Genomic DNA, 23,010 nt, shown 5'->3' on the forward strand with positions numbered 1-23,010 from the left:
ATGTCATAGACTATGTGCATCTCAGCAGAGCACTGCTCAGAGGAGCCCTGAAGGCCGTGATGGTGACTCTGGTTGAGATAGTTGGCTCTACTCATCTTTTCCGTGCTTTCTCTGTGCTGGGCACAGGAATCAGAGATCTGGCCTCCTTGAGCAACACCTGGAGGATGAAGAGCCAGGAGAAGGAAGAGCCCCCCCTCCCCCCCCTTCCCAGGCTGGCATGAGATCAGGCAGTGACTTGTGCTCTGTCAGGACTGGCCGAGGCCTTCTGAGTACACGGAGCCCAGACCACAGACCTGGGGTGTCCAGGATGCCACAAATATGGGGACCTACATGGGGCCTGCAGAGCTGGGAACACTGCTCCTCCCCATCAAGGCTCTGCAGAGTGCCTGAGGTCTTATCCGAGATCTGCCGTGGAGGTCTTCCCATGCCCTCCCCACGGCCCCTCTCTTGGCGAGAGTCTCCCTGCCCCAAACTCTCAGGGTCACTCTTCTAACCTGGTCCAAGGCCTAGCTGCTGCCCGGTTACAGGGGCAGCAAGAGCCTAGAGCGCCCCCTGGCTGATAACTGCCAGAATGGCAGTCCCCGCAGAAACTCCTGAACTCCAAACCCAGAGAGAGCCAGGCGTCCTGGCAGGAGCCACCACCCGCCCTGCTCAGTGCAGCACTGAGTACAGGGCCAGCCTCATCTTCCAGAGCCCGTCCCCAGGCTGTCTGCACACAGAGGAGGGGAAGCCAGATCTGGAATAATGGACTCTTCCCAGAGAGGGCTCAATGGAAAACTGGACCCAGGAGAACTCTCGGATATTCTCCTCCTCCACACACCTTGTTGGGCACAGCCCTGTCTCTAGCTGTCTGTGTCCCTTCTCCTCTCCGAACCTCAGCTGCTGGTGTCTCATATTTCAGATCATGAATAGTGTGTCTTCTCACAGGGTTTTCGTGGGTCCCCATGGGGGGCCAGATGAGAACACAGTCCTCATGAACGGGGGTGCCAGGGATGTTGGCAGTGGCTAGACCTGGCCCAAATCCTGTCAGGGCCCTGTCCGAGCCTCCCACATGAAGGGTAATTAGGCAGTGCAGTGTTAAACATAACCAAGCCTCCAATATCTCCCAAGGCCGGCTTATTGATGGTTGTAAAAGCCTGTCTGAACCATCAGACCTGGCCCTGGAGCACCGACAGGCTTAACCCTTTGCATCTGCAACAACAAAGGAACCATGAACACCCTCAGCGGGCCAGCTCACAAAGAGCTAAGTAGAGAGAAAGGTGGGCAGCTGCCCTCACCCCCAAATCACCAAGGAAAGGGGCTTCCTGGCCATCTGGCCTCTGATAAATTGTCCTCTTTCCAGTGCCTCTCAGGGCACTGTGCCCACAACCATATAGATAGTTTGTGCTGGATGAACAGGGCTCAGGGAGTGGAAAGCAGGGCCTGGCTCCCAGGAATGGAGCATAAAGTCGGAAACACGAAACCTTCCCCTCCCTAGCTGAGCTTCCTGCTTCCCTGTCAGGCAGGGGATACAACTACCTGGCCCTGCATCTGGTGGGCAGATCAAGAGGTGACCAGAGGGGACCCCAGGGGGGTTTGGAAGCCCAGAGAGGAGTGAGGTTTCTCTTGTGGCTTCGAGTTCACTTCTTTTCGAGTTGCTTCTTTTCTAAACTCCCTTGAACCATTCTGCACTGAGGATCAGAAGGAAAGTCACCTCTGAGCCTCCTTCTCACCCGAGGTCTTTGGCACGTGACCCCTGGGAAAGGAGCTGGGCAGTGTGGCACTGCTCACAGGACCTGGGACGGCTCTGGAGCAGGGTCTGATTGGGTCCCCTCCCCGTGCCAGGATGGGGTTCTGCTGGGAGCGGTCGGCGCCTACGACTGGAATGGGGCTGTGCTGAAGGAGATGAGCGGTGGCAAGGTCATCCCTCTCCGAGAAGCCTACCTGAAGGAGTTCCCTGAGGAGCTGAAGAACCACGGCGCCTACCTGGGTGAGGCAGTGGGTGGCGGAGGGAGAGGAGGCCCTGGGGCACAGGACCCCGTGCACGCTCAGGCTGAGAGGAGTCTATACTAGCTGATGAGCACAGTCCTGTAGGACAGTCCCAGGCCTGAGTATGGGTCAGGGCCGGCTCCTCTCCAGCACCACCAGCAAGATAAAACTCTCCACGATAGGCAGAATCAGTGCCATGCTACCCCCATAGCAGAAGTCCGTCTCCGCTGGGGCTGCTAGACTCTCAGCTGTGGCTTTGATTCCAGCCTGGACCACAGTATGGTGACCCTTATAGGAATAAGTACCAGCTGAGCCAGAACCCACCTCCTCCTCACGAAGCCCTGTTCACAAGGGGACTTGCCAAACCCACACAGGACCCAGGATAGAAGCCAGCACACGGACCAACCCGTGTTCTCTTGTGCCAGGGTGCAAGGTGACATCCACCCGTGCCCTCTCATGGCAGGGAACACAGAGACACGCCCTCTGTTTCCTCTCGTGGCAGGGTACACAGTGACATCCATCGTGTCCTCCAGGCAGGGCCGGGTATACGTGGCAGGAGCCCCCCGGTTCAACCACACGGGCAAAGTCATCCTGTTCACCATGCACAACAACCGCAGCCTTACCATCCACCAGGCTCTGCGGGGCGAGCAGGTAAAGGAAGGGAGGCTGTTGTGGGAAGGCCAAGGCCCAGGTGGCACACAGGGTAGGCAGCAGGAAGGCATCTCAGGCTGGTACCCTCCATAAGAAACCTCAGGACCTCCAGTGCTCTCCTTGAGTGGGGTCTCATTCCATCGTCAACGGACACATATCGTATATCATGTATATCATGTGTCATCTGCTCACACACATCAGCACCTGACAGTGTGGAAGTTGTACTCTCCCCTCTCCACCCGACAGCCGTGGTCTGGGCCTTGGCCCTGTTGTAGCAGGTGAAGCTTGAATTTCTCCCCCTGGACCTCTCTTCACTGGGGTGCTGTCCAAATCCCAGCTACTGCCCACCATCCCTTTCTGGGGTGTGCTAGAGTATAGGCTGTCAGGCCCCAGGATGCACACAGATAGACACCCCTCAGGCCCCTTCATGCTGCCCAAGGTGTTGCATTCACCACAGAAGGCCAAGGGGCCACCAGAAAGCAGTGGACAACACTGTGATTTGGTTGGCAGCCAGCCTGTTGCTGGGCCGGTGTGGGTCAGTCATGAGTAGAAAGCTCGGATAAGGCATTCGGGTGAAAAGGAGGTCAGAAGTTGTCTTGGTAGCTCCCCAGGGGAAGTGGGCTGCCTCAACCCTCCCCTTCTCCCCTGTGTGCCACAGATAGGCTCCTACTTCGGGAGTGAGATCACATCAGTGGACATCGACGATGACAATGTGACGGACGTCCTGCTGGTGGGCGCCCCAATGTACTTCAGCGAGGGCCATGAGCGTGGCAAGGTGTACATCTACAACCTGAGACAGGTATTGCAGAGCCGTGAGTGAAGCAAGGTGTACATCACAACTGGAGACAGGTGCCACAGGGCCCTGCACACAGCAAGGTGTACATCTACAGCCTGGGAAAGGTGTTACCAGCCATGGCTGTGACTTGGGGTACCAAGAGCAGCTGGTACCACCAGGAGCTGGACCTTGGCAGGGGAGGGGAGGGGATTAGAGTCCTGTCTGGATCTGGGCTTGCGTCACCAGTGTCCTGGAGAAGGGACACATACAGGTAGGGCCCTGGGTATAAATGCAGGGAGTTGTGGCCCTGAAGGCCTGTGCCTGGCCCTGAGCCCTTCCGCGTGTGGCCTTGGGTTTGCAGGGCCGGTTTGTCTATAACGGAACTCTGAAGGATTCCTACAGCTACCAGAACGCCCGGTTTGGCTCATCCATCGCCGCTGTCCGAGACCTCAATCAAGACTCATACAATGACGTGGTAGTGGGGGCCCCGCTGGAGGATAACCACAGAGGGGCTGTCTACATCTTCCACGGCTGCCCAGGCAGCATTCTGAAGAGGCCCAAGCAGGTGAGGCCTGGGGGAGGGGGGGTGGAAGCAGAATGCTGTGCAGAGTAGCGCCGGCGTGTTCACAAGGCTCAGGTGTGCTCACGGTGCAGGTGTGCCCACAGCTGTGCCCACCTCAAGTCAAATCTCACCTTGGGCAAGTTGCATCTCCTGATCTTCCCATCCACACAAGGACCCACCCCAGGCACCATGCCCTGCTCCTGTAGCATGTTTCCACATAGTCGACAGCAGGTAGAGAGCTCAAGCCTAGGCAAAAGGCTTTGCTGGAAATGCATCTGGCTACCAGCCCAGCCGCAGTCCCCAGCCAGGGTGACCTGCGCATTTACTATAACATGTAACCATCCTGAAGTTTGAGGTGCGCATGGATGGCCTGTGATGTATCCTGACACGCAGTATGGAAACTTTTCAAGACAATATTGTAACTCAGAAGCATGCCTCTAAGCAGGAGGAATTTCCAGTGCTGTGACAGGCCAGGGCAGAGACCACCATGGGCCGGGGCTGACTCCCCTCCCACCCCCCACCCCAGCACCCCTGGTGGGGTCTGCTGCCTAGAGCTGCCACCCAGCCTGGCCCGCACCACAGTGAACACTCTGCCTTTGCTTTCTCTCAGAGAATCGCCGCATCAGAGCTGGCCCCAGGCCTTCAGTTCTTCGGCTGCAGTGTCCATGGGCAACTAGACCTCAATGAGGATGGACTGGTGGACCTGGCTGTGGGCGCCCTGGGAAGCGCGGTCATTTTGTGGTCAGTTCCCTGGCTCCTCCCGGTTCCCCTGGGGTTCAGTGCATAGAGGGGTGAAGGACATTCCCTAGGGTCTTTGTAACAACTCCCTGCTGGCCAAACACACCCTGCTCCTACCCCAGCTGACTACCAGTCTCCTTGTTTTGGAATCCACGTAAGCTTTCTTGCAATCCAAACCCCTACCCCTCTTCTTGATGTATCTCTTGGACTTCAGACAAATCTGGCATGCAAAAGCTCCTCTTTTGCTGGGTGTCAGTGGCTCATGCCTATAATCCTAGCTACTCAGGAGGCTGAGATCGCAGTTCAAAGCTAGCCCAGGCAGGAAAGTCTGTGAGACTCTTATCTCCAATTAATCACCAGAAAACCGGAAGTCGCACTGTGGCTCAAGTGGTAGAGCGCTTGCCTTGAGCTGAAGAGCTGAGGGACAGCGCCCAGGCGCAGAGTTCAGGCCCCAAGGCAACCAAAATAATAAGGAAGGAAGGAAGGAAGGAAGGAAGGAAGGAAGGAAGGAAGGAAGGAAGGAAGGAAGGAAGAGCCCTTCTTTTGTCCTAGCATCTGTCCTAAAAGCTTTGGCTTTTCAGAAGTTCCTCCCTCTTGAGGTTCTAATGGGTCAAGTTGCCAGTGTCTTAGGCAGAAATGTCTTCCTTCTCCCTTGAGGGAGGGGTGTATGTGATGTGGGGCTTCGTTCCCCAGCCCTTCTGGCCTCAGATCCCTCCCCAGAGCACTTCATAGAGGCCCGCGGCCCTGCTGTATGTTGACTACTTTTAGATTTAAAAACAAAAAAGCAAAACATAGCCATGCCTATTGGCATTGGTCCTGGGGTCCAGCCTGGGCTTTGAGACTCATTCAGGGCTGGAAACCTTGCATTGGAATGGTGATGAGGGGCAAGAGGAGGTCAGTGGGGTTCACAGCAGGCACAGCTCTGGGGCTAGGAGGCTGTTGAGCCCACCTGTCCATGGGTTTTGGTCCAATCAGCAATAGCCAAGGTTCCTCTGCCCCCCTGGCTGAATATTTACCTTTCCCCCTTGTTCACTAGAATATCTACCTCTCCCCGCTAGCCTTCCCCCAGCTCTCCTGTCCCCCTAGCCCTACCCCACCCCAGCTCACCGGTCCTCTCCTCCAGGGCCAGGCCTGTGGTGCAGATCAACGCCAGCCTCTACTTTGAGCCATCCAAGATCAACATCTTCCACAAAGACTGCAAGCGCAGTGGCAGGGATGCCACCTGCCTGGCTGCCTTCCTCTGCTTCACACCTGTCTTCCTGGCACCCCATTTCCCAGCAGCAACTGTAGGTAAGGCAGGCCCCTGTGTCCCCACCCCCAGATCTGTCTCCCCAGTCTTTCAGATGGCTGTGTGCCACAGCCTGGGCTTTGTAAGTGCCAGGTCGCACTTACAGGCAGCTTTGACACTCTCTCTTCCCGCCCCCCCCTTCCCCAACTTATGACTTATGACATTGCCAGGGTGACAGTAAGCAGGGATGATCCTCCCCCTGCCCTTAGAGATGATGGGGAAGGAGCTAGTCTGGGTGCAGTTTGGGCACAGGACTGAAGGCAGGGTGGTACAGAAGCCAGAGGAGTTGGCCTGGTTATAGAAGAAGACAGAGCTAGCTGACAGGGGGCAGCTAGGAGCCAGGGCCAGACACACAGGCCATGGTTACCCCCCAGCTGGGAGTGTAGGCTCAGGCAGGGTGGTTTTCTTCTGATGCCCATCCTTCCCCCTACAGCTAGGGCCAAACCTGCTCACTACAGCCTGGGCCGGAAAGCCAAGGCTGTATGTCCAGGTCCTGCTGGGCTGACACAGGAAGAGGAGTAGCATGTAGTTTTCAGCCAAAGCACAGGACCAGGAGGGGAGGGAAAGAGTCTCATGGAAGAGAAGGACCTGGGAAATCCCAGGCCACTGTGCCCTCCTTCGAGTTTCATCTGAAAAAGGAAAGGGGGATTTGAGGGCAGGGACAGCCAGGGGGTCCGAAGGTTGGCAAGATATTCTGCTAGATTAGGGGTCGAGGAAGCTGTAGGCCTTAAACCCCAGAGTAGAGTCAGAAGTCTAAGGAGATCTCCTAGGGGCAAAGTCCCACCCACCCCTACATAGCGGGGTCCAACCAGCCCAGGGAGACCCCAGAGCATAGCGTGGGGAGGAGAGTACAGAGGGAACTTCCAGCAGGCTGAGCAGGACCAGGCCCTCACCCTGGCTCCTCTCTTCTAGGGGCGTTGATGTTTTCTCCTCTTTTTCTCCTTTCTTATCTTTTTCTTTTTTTCGTTTTCTGTTTTGTCAGTCATGGGGCTTGAACTCAGGACCTTGGTGTCGTCCTTGAGATTTTTCCACTCAGGGCCAGCGCTCTACCACTTTGAACCACAGCACCACTTCTGATTTTCTGGTGGTTCTTTGGAGATAAGAGTCTCATGGACTTTCCTACCCGGGGCTGGCTTTGAACTGCAAGCCTCAGATCTCAGCCTCCTTAGTTGCTAGGATGATTGGTGTGAGCAACTGGTATCCGGCTCCCTCTTTTCTTCCTCTCTGGTGCATCTTCTTCTCTCCTCCTCTGCCTCCCTGTCCTCTTCAGTCCCTTCCTCCTTACCCGAACACAGTCACAGCCCCCCCCTCAGGGAAGCTTCAGGCCTGTGGAGGGGGAAAGTCTGCTCCTGTCTAGGGGAAGTGGCTGTTTTGTAGGAGCAGCAAGTGGTTTTGGGTGGGATCAAGGCCCAAGCTGCCTGGTCTTGCCCTCTCTTCCCCAGGCATCAGGTACAATGCCACTATGGACGAGAGGCGGTACATGCCAAGGGCTCACCTGGATGAGGGAGGGGACCAGTTCACCAACCGGGCTGTCCTGCTGTCCTCTGGCCAGGAGCACTGTCAACGCATTAACTTCCATGTCCTGGTGAGCCTGGCTCCATCAGCAGGGTCTAGGCACCTACATTGGTGGGGGAGAAGGGGAAGGGAGACACAGAACTAGAGGAGAAGCTGCTGTGGGGGGGGGGGGGGGTGCCAGGCACATTCAGACCCTGGGAGAAGAGCTAGGGGCCAGTGTTCATGACCTTGCCCCTCCCCAACCCCACCTCAGGCCCTGGAGTAATGTCCTTGAGGATAACCACCTGACCCTCCCTCCCCATGGCTTCCTTAGTGCCAGGTGAGGTCCAGGAGAGAGCTGGATCGAACAGGTATAAGGAAAGAGCAGGGCCCTAGTGGAGCCCTGGATTAGAAGGGCAGATAAGCAGGCATAGGCTGAAGACATAGGCTGCTTGAGGGGATGAAGGGTGAGTAGTTGCTTCATGAAACCTCCAGGTAACTGAGCTGGCACAGGCTGAGTCATAGCCCCTACACTTTGTACCTGCAGACCTCCATAGAAGCCTCTGTCCCCCACCCTCCACCCCATGACAGACTGAGGGAGACCAGGCCACAGCCTCTCCCAGTTCAGAGGAGACCTCATGGAGACTGGGCCCAGGAAATGGTGCTCTCTGAAGCCCTGTCCTCCTCTGGCCCACAGGACACTGCCGACTACGTGAAGCCCGTGGCCTTCTCAGTCGAGTATGTGCTAGAAGACCCTGACCATGGCCCTATGCTGGACGACGGCTGGCCCACCACACTCAGAGTCTCGGTATGGCCTGGTACATTCCAGCACACACCTCATCCCACCACCAGGCCTCCTGTCCCGACAGACAGACAAACACACACACACACACACACACACACGCATGCATGCATGCGTGCACACATTCACACTACAGGTGTGCGTGCACATTCATAAACACACATGCACATGTGTGTGCATTCATGCTGTGCACAAAAGTACATGCACACATGTGCACAGAGACAAATATGTGCATGCACACACAGTGCCCAGGCTAGGACCAGGCATTTCTCATTCCTATAGCCTCGACATGGAGTCCCAAGACCATAGGGACCTGCGTTCTTAATCTCCTGCCCCCCACTTTATGAATAGATGTGGACATGAGACCACTTGGAGCCTGGCCTTTTGCATGGTCGGTGACCAGCAGACCCCCCTCAGTCTGCTATGAGCCATTCCCAAAGAAAGTTTTAGCCTCTCACCAGCCCTACCCAACCACACATTTTTAGCTTGGGCTCTGGGCACCCAGAGTCTGTTTCCTGACGCCCGATGCACCCTGTAGCTGCGTGAAAAGGCCAGGCAACTGTCAGTTGTGTCTGAGGAAGCTGGGAGGGCAGGTGAGGGCTGTGGAACAGTGTCTATCAGCTGAGGGTTAGAAAGTGGTTTTGAAATGAAATAATATGCATCGAAATGACTTCCCAAATCAATGCATCAGAGCATGCGTGAGCCCCAGCCTTGGGGTCCAGTCACTGAGCGACGTCTCTGAGGGCCACTGAGTGTACACGTGGTTCCAGAATTGCACAAGTTGTTGCCTGGATTTGGCAAAAGGATCACAGGTGCAATGGCAGCTCTTCTGGCCTCCTTTCCTGGCCTCCTCTCACCCAGCCTCCTCTCCCAATCTCTAATCCTCTACCTCTGTCAGCCATGCCCAAAGCTACTACCACCAAGCCGTCCCCCTCCCCCTCCTCCTCCTCCTCCCTAGTCTCCTCTGGCCAGGACTTCTGAAGGTTATTACGTTGCTTTCAGACTCCTAAACCCTCATGTCTGATGTCTGAGGGGCTCCCCATGCCTGAAGCCCTTGGTGACCCCTGGCCCCGGCTTCTCTCTTCTCTCCTCCACCCAAGTCTCTTTCTATAGTTCCACACTGAATTACCAATTACTTCCCACGCCCAGCAGGCTATATTCGCCCCAGGACCTTTGTGACTGGCCCATCCTTCCAGCTTCTCCGGCTGGCTATTGAACTCATTCATCCTCCAGCTACTACCTCTTCCCGGAAGCCCTCTTGGACCACCGACAGCCTAAAGGGCCATTTCTCCCCTCCACCTCTATTTCTTTTTTTTTCTTTTTTTGTCGGTCGTGGGTCTTGAACTCTGGGCCTGGGCACTGTCCCTCAGCTCTTCAGCTCAAGGCTAGTGCTCTACCACTTGAGCCACAGCGCCACTTCTAGTTTTCTGGTGGTTCATTGGAGATAAGAGTCTCACGGACTTTCCTGCCCAGCCTGGCTTTGAACTGTGATCCTCAGATCTCAGCCTCCTGAGTAGCTAGGATTATAGGTGTGAGCCACGGATGCTCAGCTCTGCCTCTGTTTCTTATGTTTCTACTGTTTGGTTCTCTGCACACTTCACGCTGCGGTTCCCTGTTCACGTGCCAGTCTTCCCCCGTGGGCTCTGCCTTCCTCACCCTGTATTCTCAGCACTAAGCACTCTGCCCATACCAGCTGGATTACACCTGCGGGGCCAAGAGGAGCTAAGCTTTGCACCGAGGCTTAGAAGGTAGAAAATCTGCAGTGAGGGCAATTGAGAGGAGGAGTCCAGAGAAAGGGCAGGGCAAGCAGAGCCCTGTCAGCAGTTCAGGGGCAAAGGCTAGTGTGCATTAAGCTCAAGGACCTACAGCAAAGACTAGGACTGGAGGCCGTGACCTCTTCTCCAGCCACCCACCGCTGGCTCTCATTGGCTCAGGTGCCTTTCTGGAATGGCTGCAATGAGGATGAACACTGCGTTCCTGACCTCGTGCTGGACGCCCGGAGCGACCTACCCACGGCCATGTACGTTGCTGCTCCCCAACACCCACCCCTCCCTGCTGCTCTAGGGTTCCCAGGCCCTGATGGCTATCACACACCTGGCTTGTAGGCAGTGTGGATCAGGTACTGAACCTGGAGCCTGGGTTCTAGCCTGGGCTCCGCTTCCACCTCCTACGTGAGCTCAGGCAAGTACCCACCTCTCGTGCCCGACCTCGGTTACTGACTGTCAAAGTGAAAGGGAGGAGTTCTTCCTTTGGAACCTAAACTACAAAATATGTGCAGAGTGGAGACAGGGGTCCTGGTTTGGGGTGCTGGTGTCTAACCCCCAGTCAAAGTCACCATGGAGGTCAATGGCTGAACCCCTGGGCTTTCTGACCTCTCTATAGAAACATGCAGAGGGCTGGGAAGGTGGCTTAGTAGTAGAGTGCTTGCCTAACATGCATGAAGCCCTGGGTTCCATTCCTTAGTACTACATACACAGAAAAGCCACAAGTGGTGCTGTGGCTCAAGTGATAAAGTGCTAGCCTTGATCAAAAGAAGCTCAGGGACAGTGCCCAGGCCCTGAGTTCAATTTCCAGGACTGGCAAAAAAAAGAAAGAGAGAGAGAGAGAGAGAGAGAGAGAGAGGGAGGGAGGGAGGGAGGAAGGGAGGAAGGGAGGGGCTGGGAAGGTGGCTCAGTGGTAGAATGCTTGCCTTGCATGCATGAGGCCCTGGGTTCGATTCCTCAGCACCACATAAGAAAAAAGCCGGAAGTGGCACTGTGGCTCAAGTGGTAGAGCGCTAGCCTAGAGCTGAAGAGCTGAGGGACAGTGCCCAGGCCAAGAGTTCAGGCCCCACGACCAGACCCCAAAAAGAAAGAAAGGAAAGAAAGAGAGAAAGAAAGAGAGAAAGAAAGAGAGAAAGAAAGAGAGAAAGGAAGAGAGAAAGAAAGAGAGGAAGAAAGAGAGGAAGAAAGAAAGGAAGAAAGAAAGGAAGAAAGAAAGATGCAAAGGCTGCATTAAGCTACAAGTTAGTACACAAGGCAAACAATCCAATTTTAAATTGGTATAATAAATATTGCCACACTTTTTTGGTCAACTTTTTGCTAACTGTGAGATGATTTAGGTAAACTATGAGTACCACAACATAGACTACACATTTAAATAGCATAGCTGAACCTCACCAAAAGATGAAGAAGCCAGTCATGTAACCGTCTAAGCTAGTCATCAGCATCACCTCTACATTTAGTTCTGAGCTTCCTGGCAGGCAAAGCTAAAAGGGAAGCGGGGCTAGTAAAAAGATGACACCTATGTCTAGGGAGGTCGAACTAAGAGCTCTCCTCCAGCCTGTAGTCCATCCCCCCCCCCTCTATTTTGTCAGTCGTGGGGCTTGAACTCTGGGCTTGGGCGCTGTCCCTGAGCTCTTCAGCTCAAGTCAAGCACTCTACCGCTTGAGCCACAGCACCATTTCTGGTTTTCTAGTGATTTACTGGATATAAGAGTCTCACAGATTTTCCTGCCTGGGCTGGCTTTGAACTGTGATCTTTAGATCTCAGCCTCCTGAGTAGCTAGGATGACAGGTGTGAGCCACCGGTGCCCAGCCCATTTTCCTTCTTGTCTAGTGATCACTCCCAGATTGGCAGAGCCCCATTCCCGTCTTTCTGCACCTACCCTGCGGCTCCATCCTTCCCGTCCCATTCCGCCTGCCTGATCCCTGGTCGTGTCTCCCACAGGGAGTACTGTGAGCGGGTCCTGAGGAGGTCTGCGCAGGACTGCTCCACGTACACGCTGTCCTTCGACACCACCGTGTTCATCGTGGAGAGCACGCGGCGGCGCGTGGCAGTGGAGGCCACGCTGGAGAACCGGGGGGAGAACGCCTATAACACCATCCTTAATATCTCCCAGTCTGCAAACCTGCAGTTCGCCAGCTTGATCCAGAAGGTGAGAGCATGGTGGCCCAGGCAGGGCAGAAGAGGGACGAAAAGGTGCAGGCCAGGGAGAGAGCCACCCACATCCCGCCTCCTCCTCTGGGGATTCTCTGTGCGGTCCGGGGTGAGTCCTGGCACCGGGCAGTACTGGTGCTATGGAGGTCCTCGGTGGGCAGTCAGAGGTGAGCCTCAGGCATGGGGCGTTCAGGTCTTTGAGGGCAGGGGAAATGCCCGCTGCCGCCACCCGCTCTCCAAGCCCCCACACTGACTGGGACCGAGGCCACGTGGACCTCTCCCCAGCCCCACACACAGGAAATGCAACCAAGCAAAGCCAGAGTCCCCTACTGCCCGCCCTGCAGTGGCCCCCACAGCCTCAAACAGGCCTCAACTGCCTGAGGCCGCCTGAATGAGGCCTGTGGCAGTGTGATCCGTCAAGCCCTGATCTGGGGCAGCAATACCCCCGTCTCTGCCCAGAGTGGGAGAAGTAGCCCCTCGGAGGCCTTCCAAGGCCCTCTCTTGTCCAAAGACTGTCTGTCTGGGCTTGGGGTCCACAGGGGGCCCCCACCTGTACCAATCTTCCCTCTCCCCTGCCCCAGGCCTCACTGCCAGCCTATGCCTGCTTATAGCTGGTGGAGGGAGGTGCGTACTCCTGTGCCCAGAAGGGCTTTGTAAGTAACTGGGGGTATAGAAGTAAGATGCTCTATGGAACATTGTGACCAAGGCCATGGGAAGCAGGCTCGCAGCAGCCGCCTCCCCCCAAAGGCCACCCACCCAGCCCTGCCTGCAGAGCTTGCTCAGGAGCTCAGCCAGGTAGAAAGGTTGAGTCTGCTTGCTGCAGATGTGCACACGAGCCACACAGACAGCCAGGGAAATGCACACACCTGCAAGCATGCATCATACTTGTGCCCTGATCCAGTGCAAACCTCACACACAGCCTGCCCAGACAGCTTGCACGTGCACATCCAAAAGCCACCAAGTACAAGCACATGGGTATACACACATGCATACATGTGCACACATGCATGCACACGCACACACACCTGGACAATGCCTCCTGGACAGAACCATAAGAGGAACAAATCATCACCAACAGGAGCCGCCAGGGGTCAGTGCCTTGCATATTCTGGGCCTTGAGGCCCACACTCTGCTAGCACCCATCTCTCATGATGGCTAAAGAAGCAGGTGGCCCTGTCCCCTTAGCAGAGGAGCAAGAAAAGATTCAGACAACCACCCCCCATACACACACACCACATCAAGCTAGAGCCCAGAGTCTCTTCCCTGTGTACCTGTGTGCAGGGGACACCCAGGCCAGGCAGGCCAGCTGTCACCTTTTGTGCCCTGGACTGACAGCCAGGAGCTACTTGTTGTCGGTCTGGAAAGAGAAGAGGTGGAAAGGATTGACGCAGGCTCACCCCCATCAGCCAGTGCGAGCGCCTGACCATGGTCTAACCACACAGCCACAGAAAACTACCACCAGTCAGACCTGAGGTTGGCCCGCAGCATGCCCGTTGTTTTTCTGGACTGCAAGACCACATAGCTCATTCATAGCTGCAAGAAGCCTTTGCAGCCCTGAAGGAAAGCTGTCTGTCTGTGCAGCTATAGAGAACCAGAGGGAAGCAGGGCTGCAGGGGCTCAAGACTGCCCAGCCCTTAGGTGGACAAAGCAAATCCCAGTCCTGTACTGTCCACAGTCTGAGTGAGGAACTTCCAGTTCCTGGACCACGGGAAACACCTTGCCTACCATGTGTATACAAGCCCAGCACCGAGCCCTGCCCATGGCAGCTGTGGTGGACGCACCCTATGTCACACCTGCACGGGGAATCCAGGCCTGGGGGAGGGAGGGGAGGACTCCCAGCTAAATGCAGGCCAGTGCTCCACGCGTGCTCCAGGAATCAGTGGTGGGGAGGGATGTTCTCCGTGGAAAGGGGCTACTGCGGGGACCCCCGGCCCTCCCTCACGGCTACCTCTATGTCCTCATCCTCAGGACGACTCCGACGGCAGCATCGAGTGTGTGAACGAGGAGAGACGCCTGCACAAGAAAGTCTGCAACGTCAGTTACCCCTTCTTCAGGGCCAAGGCCAAGGTGAGCCGTCAGGCGGGGTGGGGAGAGGAACCCACGGAAGAGGCTCCAGGCACCAGCCCCTTTATCTCAGGCCCCTCTCCCAGCGCCTTGGACCATCCATGCCATCCTTCATCCTCATGCATCTCCTCCTGAGCTCCTACCTTCCCCGGACTTAGAGGTGCAGGTGGAAGGCCCAGCAAGGTAGTAGGACGGAGAGGCAGGCAGATTGGGGGTGTGTGTGTGGGGGGTGCTCCACCATCAACCAAAAGACCTCATTGTAAATGGGGACCTATCCGAGGGGTGCCAGCTGGAGAGCAGCCTACAGGCTGGGAAGGGGAGGGAAATGGGGGGAGGGCAGAATTAGGGCTCCCTGGGAAAGAAGGTCCCCAAGTGAGGTTAAATTCAATGCACAAACTTCCCATTTCCCCCAGCCCCTGGGGGGGCCGTGTGAACCCCAGTAACACCCAAATGGGATCAGAGAGGCTGGGAAGGTAGCCTAGTGATAGAGTGTTTGCCTAGCATGCATGAAGCCCTGGGTTCGATTCCTTAGTACCACATACACAGAAAAAGCCAGAAGTGGTGCTGTGGCTCACGTGGTAGAAGGCTAGCCTTGAACAAAAGAAGCTCAGGGACAAGTGCCCAGGCCCTGAGTTCAAGCCCCAGGACTGGCAAAAACAAAAACATATGAGGCCAGAGAAGGGTCAGACAAGACAAGGCCATGGTGAGGGGACCCCACCCTGTTGGCCTGGGGGTGGGGCTGGGTCCCAGCTTTCTATCGAAGAAGGAGAGGGTGTTGTGCCTTTTGCCCCCTGTAGCACAGCTGTGGGTTTTGCTCTGGACAGCCCCAGCTCCCCTCTTCTCTTCCCAGTCGCTCTTTGCCATTCCCAGCTAGGACTACACCTGGGAAAGGGACAGGATGCCAGGCAGGGCCCAGACAACCATCCACCCCTGCACCTCCAGCTCAGGCTCCTGCTTCCTTGCAGGTAGCCTTCCGTCTGGACTTCGAATTCAGCAAGTCTGTCTTCCTGCAACACCTGCATGTCCAGCTGGGCTCCGGCAGGTCAGGAGCCTGCGCCCACCCTGCCCAACGCCACTCACTGCTGCCCCTGCCCTGCCCTCCCCTAAGAAACCCACAAACCAAGCTGCCCCTGGTCCCACGTGGGCCCAGCCTGCCACCTGCCCTGGCACCACCATACCTCATTCTTTGAGGCTTGGCGCTAAGTCCTTTACTGTCATCTGAAGGCACTTTAGGTAGCTACTTAAACTGCTGCAGTTCTAAGACTCGGTACACTGGTCCATCCTCCCACAATAAGCAGGGTACCCCTAACCAATCATTCCGGTTTCCCCACCAGCACCACCACCACCAAGTTACAGATAGGAACAAGGAGGCTCAGAGAAGTTGGGAGATTTCTTCACTATCCACATGCTGCAAACTGTGCACCTGGAACAGAACCCAAACTGTTCCTCTCCTTGTCTCTCCCTCTGCTTGGCATCTGGCCATCGTTTAGTGGACTCTTCTTAGACTGTCCCTAGGCCGCTCTGAGGCAGCTTGCTATGGATGAAGTGCTCTGGGCCTGCAGGAAACAAACTTGACTTTCTCATAGACTCTGCACAAGGAGGGAGGCAGGAGTGTGCTCTCTGCTCTTGGGTCTTATCATGGCCAAGAAGTAAATGCTCTGGGCAAACCAGGTAGCAGTGTCCACACAGGCCAGTCCTTGCTTACTCAGAGCAACCCGGGACACAGTGCCCCGTGGGAGCCTCCCAAGTCATGCCCACACATCCTCCCTGACTCCAGCAAGCCCTGGTGTCCAGCGTCAGCCTCCCCCTCCTGCCTGGCCTGGTGTGGAGCTGGTCGGCCTGGGTGAACCAGCATGGCCCTCGTCGGTCTCTAAGGTCCCCTGACCCTAATTTCCCCTTTAGTGACAGCGAGGAGCAGGACAGTACCAAGGACGACAACTCGGCCCTCCTCCGCTTCCACCTCAAGTATGAGGCCGACATTCTCTTTACCAGGTGGGCCGTGCCTCCCCCCTGCAACCCCATCATTTGTCACCCACCCACAGTGGCCATCTTCACACGCCTCTGTCCTCTGTCTCTGCAGGAGCAGCAGCCTGAGCCACTATGAGATCAAGGCCAACAGCTCACTGGAGACTCAGGGTGGCCTGGGGCCTCCTCTCAGTTGTGTTTTCAAGGTAAGGCTGAAGGCAGGCACGCAGGGCCCCCGCCGTTTGGAGAAGTATCTCAGTGCCTGAGTCCAGCCTCAGCCCCGCCACCTACTCCTGTGTGGCGTTCAACAATCTCCTTCTTTCTCAGTCTCTCTGTTCTTATCTGGAAATACCCAGGCTGGACCAGCCACACCTAGTCATTCCCTAGGCTAAACATTTTTTTTTTAATGGAAAGAGTTTAACATTTTAAGAACAAACAAAAACATAGAGGGTTAAATAGAGCAGGGCTTGCAGTCTCCCTAGAAGAAATCTAGACTAGCAGCTTCAGAGTTCCAGATTGGGTCTTATTCTACCATCCTCAGTAATGAAATGGTCAACCTCACATTCACCTCATAGTCCAAGGGGGTTGAAGCCCCAGCCATCACATGCTTATTCCAGGCAGCAGGAAGAAGGAGGAGCAGAAGGGCATGCCCCTCCCTCTTTAAGAATCTCCCTGGCAGTTCTTCATAGTTCCAGTTGCTTCTCGTTGTCCCAGAACATTGTGACTTAGCTGTAAGGGAGCTGGGAAGTGTGACCTTTTTGCCTTGGTCCTGTCAACCAATGAAAATCCAGAAGCAATTTGCCCATCTTGGTCTCTCTCATCCCTGAAGTGAGTTGATTGTCTTCTATGGTGGCGTGAGGCTGACACTGACACTGGCCTGCAGACACTCCGGGTCCTGCGTGGCTTGTCCAAAATGTCCAGTCACTGCTCAAAGCCACCGCGTGCATCCAGAGCTGTCCCCAGTCGCACTTGACGATCACAACAACCGCGTCACGGATTCATGGCAACCTCATCCCACGGCGATGACTTTCTCCATCTTCAGTCCTGTCCTCCCTGAGGTCCCCAAGTGGAGGGCACTGAGGGCGGCAGTGTCCCCTCTGTCCAGGCTCAGGGCCTGCTGATACCCCGTCACATCTGGAATCCCTCCATCGAGTGTCCCTTATTGTCATCCTTCCACTCCGATGTGGCAAAGCGCCGCAGTTGCCACACAGTGAAAATGTCCCATGGGCCTGTCCCCAGACTGGCCGTGGGATGCCAGGGCTGGCCGCCCCCATAGGCCTCACTGCCCCCTCCTTCAGACGCCCTCCTCTGGTGCAGGTGCAGAACTTGGGCTTCTTCCCCATCCATGGGGTGATGATGAAGATCACCATTCCCATCGCCACCCGGGGCGGCAACCGTCTTCTGATGCTGAGGGATTTCTTCACCGACCAGGTACCCAAGCCCCAGGGCCAACAGAAGACAGACTCACCTCCTACGCAAGGCCCCATATGCTCAAACCCTGGCTCCCTATTCCCAGGACTGGGGGTCCAGGCCTGTCTGGGTAGGGGAAATAAGGAGCACTTTGAGGCCTGGGTCTGCCAGACCTGGCCCTGAGGCTCACTGGTATGTGTGCGTGCATGTGTGTGCAGGTGAACACGTCCTGTAACATCTGGGGGAACAGTACCGAGTACCGAACCACCCCAATGGAGGAAGATTTGAGTCGTGCCTCACAGCTGGTGAGTGTCTCCAACCTAAGAGCCAAAGGGCCTTGCTTGGACAGCCATCTTGCTCTGGGGGCTTACCCTGTCAGCTGGGCCTCCTCCTTAGAAATGGATGGAGCTCTGCTCCAACCCCAGAACCTCTCCAAGTGTCAGAGTCTCAAGTTTTCCTTCTCAGAATCCCTTCCATCTCTGCATACTAGTTTCTCAGCATACAGTCATTGGTCCTCACCCAGGAAAAAAACACCTTGTCTGGTTTAGTTTCCTTAAGAAGTGCCTTGTACAAAGCACTTTCTGATCATATTAGAAATATCTGGCCTTGAGTATGGTTGGGATGGTCAGCAAGCCAGCAATACAAATAACTTTGTCCCCATAAGTTGTAATTGCTTAAAGAATCATTTGGGGTTTCTATGATGTTGCTTTCTCATTCAGTCAATACAAATTGCTTTTGTTGTCTTCTCGGACCTCCAGAGCACTGATAGCATGATTACCAAAATTGTCTTGATCAATTATGAGCTCACTTAAAAGAATTGTTACTTGATGGATTTGTGTATGTGGGTGCACATACATAAACATAAAACGTATCAGGTATGTATACACACATCAGATTTAATCAGATTCAGGAAGCTCCCTAGATTGCCTAAAATACTTTTTCACATCTGTCCCAGTAATCACACCCACCTTATTTAAATTTGTATATGGTTATGCCATGTAAAAGTTCTTCAATACAGCCAATGTGGCTGGCTCATGCTTATAATCCTAGCTACTCAGTAGGATGAGATCTGAGTGTCACGGTTCAAAGTCAGTCTGGACAGGCAAGTGGGCAAGACTCTTATCTCCAATAAACTACTCAGAAAAAGCCAGAAGTGGCACTGTGGGTCAAGTGATAGGGTGCTGGCCTTCAGCAAAAGAGGCTCAGGGACAGCTCCCAGACCCAGAGTTCAAGCCCCAGGCTCAGCAAAAAAGAAAAAAAAAAAAAAAAAAAAAAGATTCCTCAATACAGACTCAGTCTATTCCTAGAGCTACCGCAAATACAGCATGAGAGCTCCACATATAGTTTGTCACCTACAATCTCTGGCAGCCCAGCCCAGGCCACCCCTTCCCCCTCCGTCTCTTGTCCCCTGTGCTCTGCCCTCCTCCCTCCCAGTGAGCCATGTTGTGACATTTGTCTGGTGGCACACCGGACACCTCCCCTGCTCCTGCTCACCACATGCTGTCTTCTCTTCCAGAATCATAGCAACTCTGACGTGGTCTCCATCAACTGCAACGTGAGGCTGGCTCCCAACCAGGAAGTCAGCTTCTACCTGTTAGGGAACCTGTGGCTGAGGTCGCTCAAGGCAGTAAGTTAGAGGCCCCAGGGCACAGGGTGACTGTGGGGGGGCTCCCACTTGGGGCTACCTAGCAGGGGCAGGAACAAAGGCTTCTCAAGACGCTCTAACAGGGCATCTGACTGTACACAGCTCAAGTACAGGTCCCTGAAGATCATGGTCCATGCGGTCTTGCAGCGGCAGTTCCACAGCCCCTTTATCTTCCCCGAGGAGGACCCCAGCCGTCAGGTAAGCGCTGCAGATGCCTGCAAGCCTGGACTCCGGCCCTGTGGATGTGAGAGAGAGCTGGCCCCTCCCTTCTAGGACCCTGACCCTGTGTGCCCCTGTGTCCCAGCAGGAGAGGACGGAGAAAGAGCAAGACCAGGCCCTCTGGGGGGACTGGAGAGAGAAGTAGGCGTCAGCCCCAGGGCTTTGGGTGCCCACCTCTGTGTTCACAGGATGGGGCAGGAGCAGAGGGGCTCCAAGCCTGTGTCCCCTCGAGGTGGCTCCACATGAGTTTGAGTGGCCCTTGACTGCCCCACATAGATTGAGTCCCCCGGAAGGCTGGAGGCCCAAAACAAACATTCCTCCCTCTCTTCTCTTCCCTCCCCTCCTGGGTGGGAGGAGTCTGCTATGCACTGCCTTTGTGACGCTCTGTGAGGCAGACACCATCCTGTGATCGCAGGAAGGCTTAAAGCCTAGCCTGTGGAAACAGAAGTGGCGTGGGTCTTTGCTGCCTTCCACTGGCCAAGTCCTAGGAACACTGGCATCCCTCACAGATGGAGTAAGCTCCACCTGGCCCAAGGATGCACTGGAAAGCAGAAGGGCAGGGTCAGGAGGCCCAGGAGCCTCCTGGGACCTATGCCACTGCAGGAGTAACTGTAATCAAGGAGGCAGGGCTGCACTATACAACACGCTGACCTTGAGATGTCTAGGAGAGCCGAGGAAGGAGCAAAGAGAACTACGAGAGTAGCCACTGTTGTAGGAGAATCACGCGGTTGCCAAGGCCAAAGGCCAAGCATCCACAGGGACAGCATGCTCACCCAACTTAGGTGTCCACGAGGCAGGCTCTGAGGCCTCAGCCTGCCGCTCCCCTTGGAAGGAATGAGGCTTTCCCATCAGGGGCAGCCAGGCTGGCACAACAGCGGCTTCGCTGTCCTGACTCCTCCTCCCCTTGCAGATCACATTGGAGATCTCCAAACAAGAAGACTGGCAGATCCCCATCTGGATCATCGTGGGCAGCACCCTGGGGGGGTTCCTGCTGCTCTCCCTGCTGGTCCTGGCGCTGTGGAAGGTGAGGGCCCCACAGGCAGAAACAGACACAGCATCCCGTGGCCCAGGTCTGCGCTCAGGCCGTGGGGCCCTGTGTCAACTGCCATGTTCTGCCTGTGGGAGCTGGCCCCAGCTGCTCCCAACTCTGCTCCCCAACAGTAGGTTGCTTAAGGCCCCAGAGGCCACCCACACTGTGACTCAACCAGCTACTCGTACCAGAAAAAAACAAAAAACACCAGCATACACAACAGCCCCAATTTCCAGCCGTTTCAGGCTGCTAGCAAGACTACCGGTCTTCTCTGTCTCTGAGCCCTGAGATGTTGTTAGCTGTAGTAAGGTCACAAAGTAAGATGGCAGTACCTACGTGGCCTCCTGCCCAAGGCTCCCCCCACTTTGCTTTAGCCCACGATGGAGTCCTTGGGGAGTGTGCTTTAGGGGGTTCAGGAAAGCCCCCTCAGGACTGGGGTTAGCTGGGAGAAGAACCCACCAGACTCACCTGAGGCCTCCCCTTTTGCTTCCCTACAGCTCGGCTTCTTTAAAAGTGCCAGACGCAAGAGGGAGCCTGGCCTAGACTCCACCCCCAAAGCACTGGAGTGAGGCTCAGAGGAGGCCTGGATTCATGGGCTGGACACCAGTCTGGGCGGTGTGCAGGCCCTGCTGAGCCAGAGTGGACACCAGCTGGCTTTGCACTTGGCCTCATCTCAAGCCATGGAGCCTGTGCCCTGAGGTGGACCTCATGCAGGAGTGAAGAGAAGCCACCCTACTGGACGCGGGAACACCTAACACACCCCCAGGGACTTAAAGGGATCTCTCCAAGGTCCCCAAAAGTCCCCCACCCCTGGCTCAGGAGAGCGTGTGCTGCACCAACCACTAGGGTGCTAGAAATTCGTAATCACAATCACCTCTGGAAGGAATCCCAGGAGGATACCTATAAATACAAACTCACTCTGCGTGTTCCACCAGGCCTCTTCCTCCAGAACCACGGCACAGCAGATCTGACTTTTGTGGTGTGCTTTCCCATCTCTCACTGGAGTCACGGCCACCCCCTTCCCATACATAGGCCCCAGAGGGCCCCTGATCCCCTTCCTCCCAGTGAACCTGGGCCCTGGGGTCTGTGATGGCTACAAGCCAGGGATGAAGACAGACTCTGGATTGCAGGTGGTGGCAGCTGGGTAGGTGGGTACCCAGATGCTGAGTACACGCTGAGGCTAAACAGCATCACGCTGGCCCCACCCTCACCCTCTCTCATCCTCCCTCTTGGCTGCTCTTGCCGAGGTACCTCATGAGGAGCCTGTGAATAACTCAATCCCCTGGGCTCCACATTCCACATCTTCTGGCCGAGCTGTAGGCTGAGTCAGGGTTAAAGGCAGGGAGCCTTCCCTCCTTCACCAGCCCAAACCCGACCCCTCCCTTCTCCCTACCCGTGTGGGGAGCAGGGCCAGGACAGCGCTGTGGAGGGCTCTGTAGTGCACTGAATAACCCGGGTCAAGAGTGGTGCTGGTCAGAGGCAGGTGTCTCCAGCCCACGGGACATGAAAGGACCAAAAATGGCACCCCGAGGACAAGGGCATGCTGGGTGCCCAGACAAGTAACTTATGCCTTCACTTTCTTGGAAGAGGGACACATCCAAAGCACATTGCTCTGTGCATAGTGCAGCCTTTACTGTCATGTTTCTAAGAAATTAAACTGTTTAAAACCAAGGTAATGGCATTCTCTGGCAGTTTGTCCCACAGAGCCACATACTGCTTCCTCCTTTTATCTAAATGTGGGAGACCTGTTACTGCAGGGGGCTATGTGGCCTGCTGTTGTCTCTGGCCCCTCCAGAGACCCCTCCCCCCCACACACACCTCTGGCCAGGTGGTTAGAACCCAGACATGTCACTCTGTCCCTTAGCTCTGGCTGATGCTGGAGTTATCTATATGTGCTGGCTGCTCTTGAACCAAGTACTGTATACCATTTCATTCCTGGGCTTTTTGCTTCCTGGAACCCCAACAAGTTTTAAAAGTGTTTCATCTTATTTTCTGGAGCAATAAAGAGACCAAGAGAAACCAAGAGCACCACCTCCCAGCCAGACTATCCCTGTAGAGAGAACATGGTGAAAATGCACACCAGAGCCTGCTTTCCTAATCGAGTCACAGGGAAAACACTGCATCACACTCCACACCAGTCATCATCCTTATGAATGGGATAACCTGAAAAAGATATTTATGAGCCTGTGATCTAAAGTGCATCATTTGATTGGGTAGTGTCTTTTCTCCTGATTGTTCTTAGGGAAAATGATTTGTAATCAGGCATTTTTTTGGTGGGGGGGGGGGGGGTCGGTCATAGGGCTTGAACTCTGGGCTTGGGCGCTGTCCCTGTGCTCTTCAGCTCAAGGTGAGCGCTCTACTACTTGTGCCACAGAGCCACTTCTGGTTTTCTAGTGGTTTATTGGAGATAAGAGTCTCACAGACTTTCCTGCCCAGGATGGCTTTGAACTGCGATCCTCAGATCTCAGCCTCTTGAGTAGCT

The 23,010-nt window shown here is 55.4% G+C and overlaps 1 protein-coding gene across 1 annotated transcript in view; it reads left to right on the plus strand.

The window, feature by feature from the left end:
• Positions 1-22,157, plus strand: part of Itga11 (integrin subunit alpha 11) — a 62,475-nt gene extending 40,318 nt beyond the window's left edge. Inside the window, exons 11-30 of the mRNA XM_070042720.1 lie at positions 1,825-1,969; positions 2,471-2,619; positions 3,278-3,418; positions 3,756-3,959; positions 4,567-4,697; positions 5,818-5,984; positions 7,425-7,567; positions 8,174-8,284; positions 10,213-10,298; positions 11,986-12,193; positions 14,164-14,262; positions 15,225-15,301; positions 16,162-16,251; positions 16,340-16,430; positions 17,542-17,655; positions 17,853-17,939; positions 19,151-19,261; positions 19,382-19,477; positions 20,409-20,522; positions 21,026-22,157. Of these exons, the coding sequence (XP_069898821.1) occupies positions 1,825-1,969; positions 2,471-2,619; positions 3,278-3,418; positions 3,756-3,959; positions 4,567-4,697; positions 5,818-5,984; positions 7,425-7,567; positions 8,174-8,284; positions 10,213-10,298; positions 11,986-12,193; positions 14,164-14,262; positions 15,225-15,301; positions 16,162-16,251; positions 16,340-16,430; positions 17,542-17,655; positions 17,853-17,939; positions 19,151-19,261; positions 19,382-19,477; positions 20,409-20,522; positions 21,026-21,097 (2,436 nt within the window). The 3' untranslated portion in view covers positions 21,098-22,157. The remainder of the gene's footprint in view (positions 1-1,824; positions 1,970-2,470; positions 2,620-3,277; positions 3,419-3,755; positions 3,960-4,566; positions 4,698-5,817; positions 5,985-7,424; positions 7,568-8,173; positions 8,285-10,212; positions 10,299-11,985; positions 12,194-14,163; positions 14,263-15,224; positions 15,302-16,161; positions 16,252-16,339; positions 16,431-17,541; positions 17,656-17,852; positions 17,940-19,150; positions 19,262-19,381; positions 19,478-20,408; positions 20,523-21,025) is intronic.
• Positions 22,158-23,010: the final 853 nt, after the last annotated feature.

The sequence above is a fragment of the Dipodomys merriami genome, unplaced genomic scaffold, assembly GCF_024711535.1.
Source record: "Dipodomys merriami isolate MVZ:Mamm:240054 unplaced genomic scaffold, mDipMer1.0.p SCAF_33, whole genome shotgun sequence".
NCBI classification, from domain to species: domain Eukaryota; kingdom Metazoa; phylum Chordata; class Mammalia; order Rodentia; family Heteromyidae; genus Dipodomys; species Dipodomys merriami.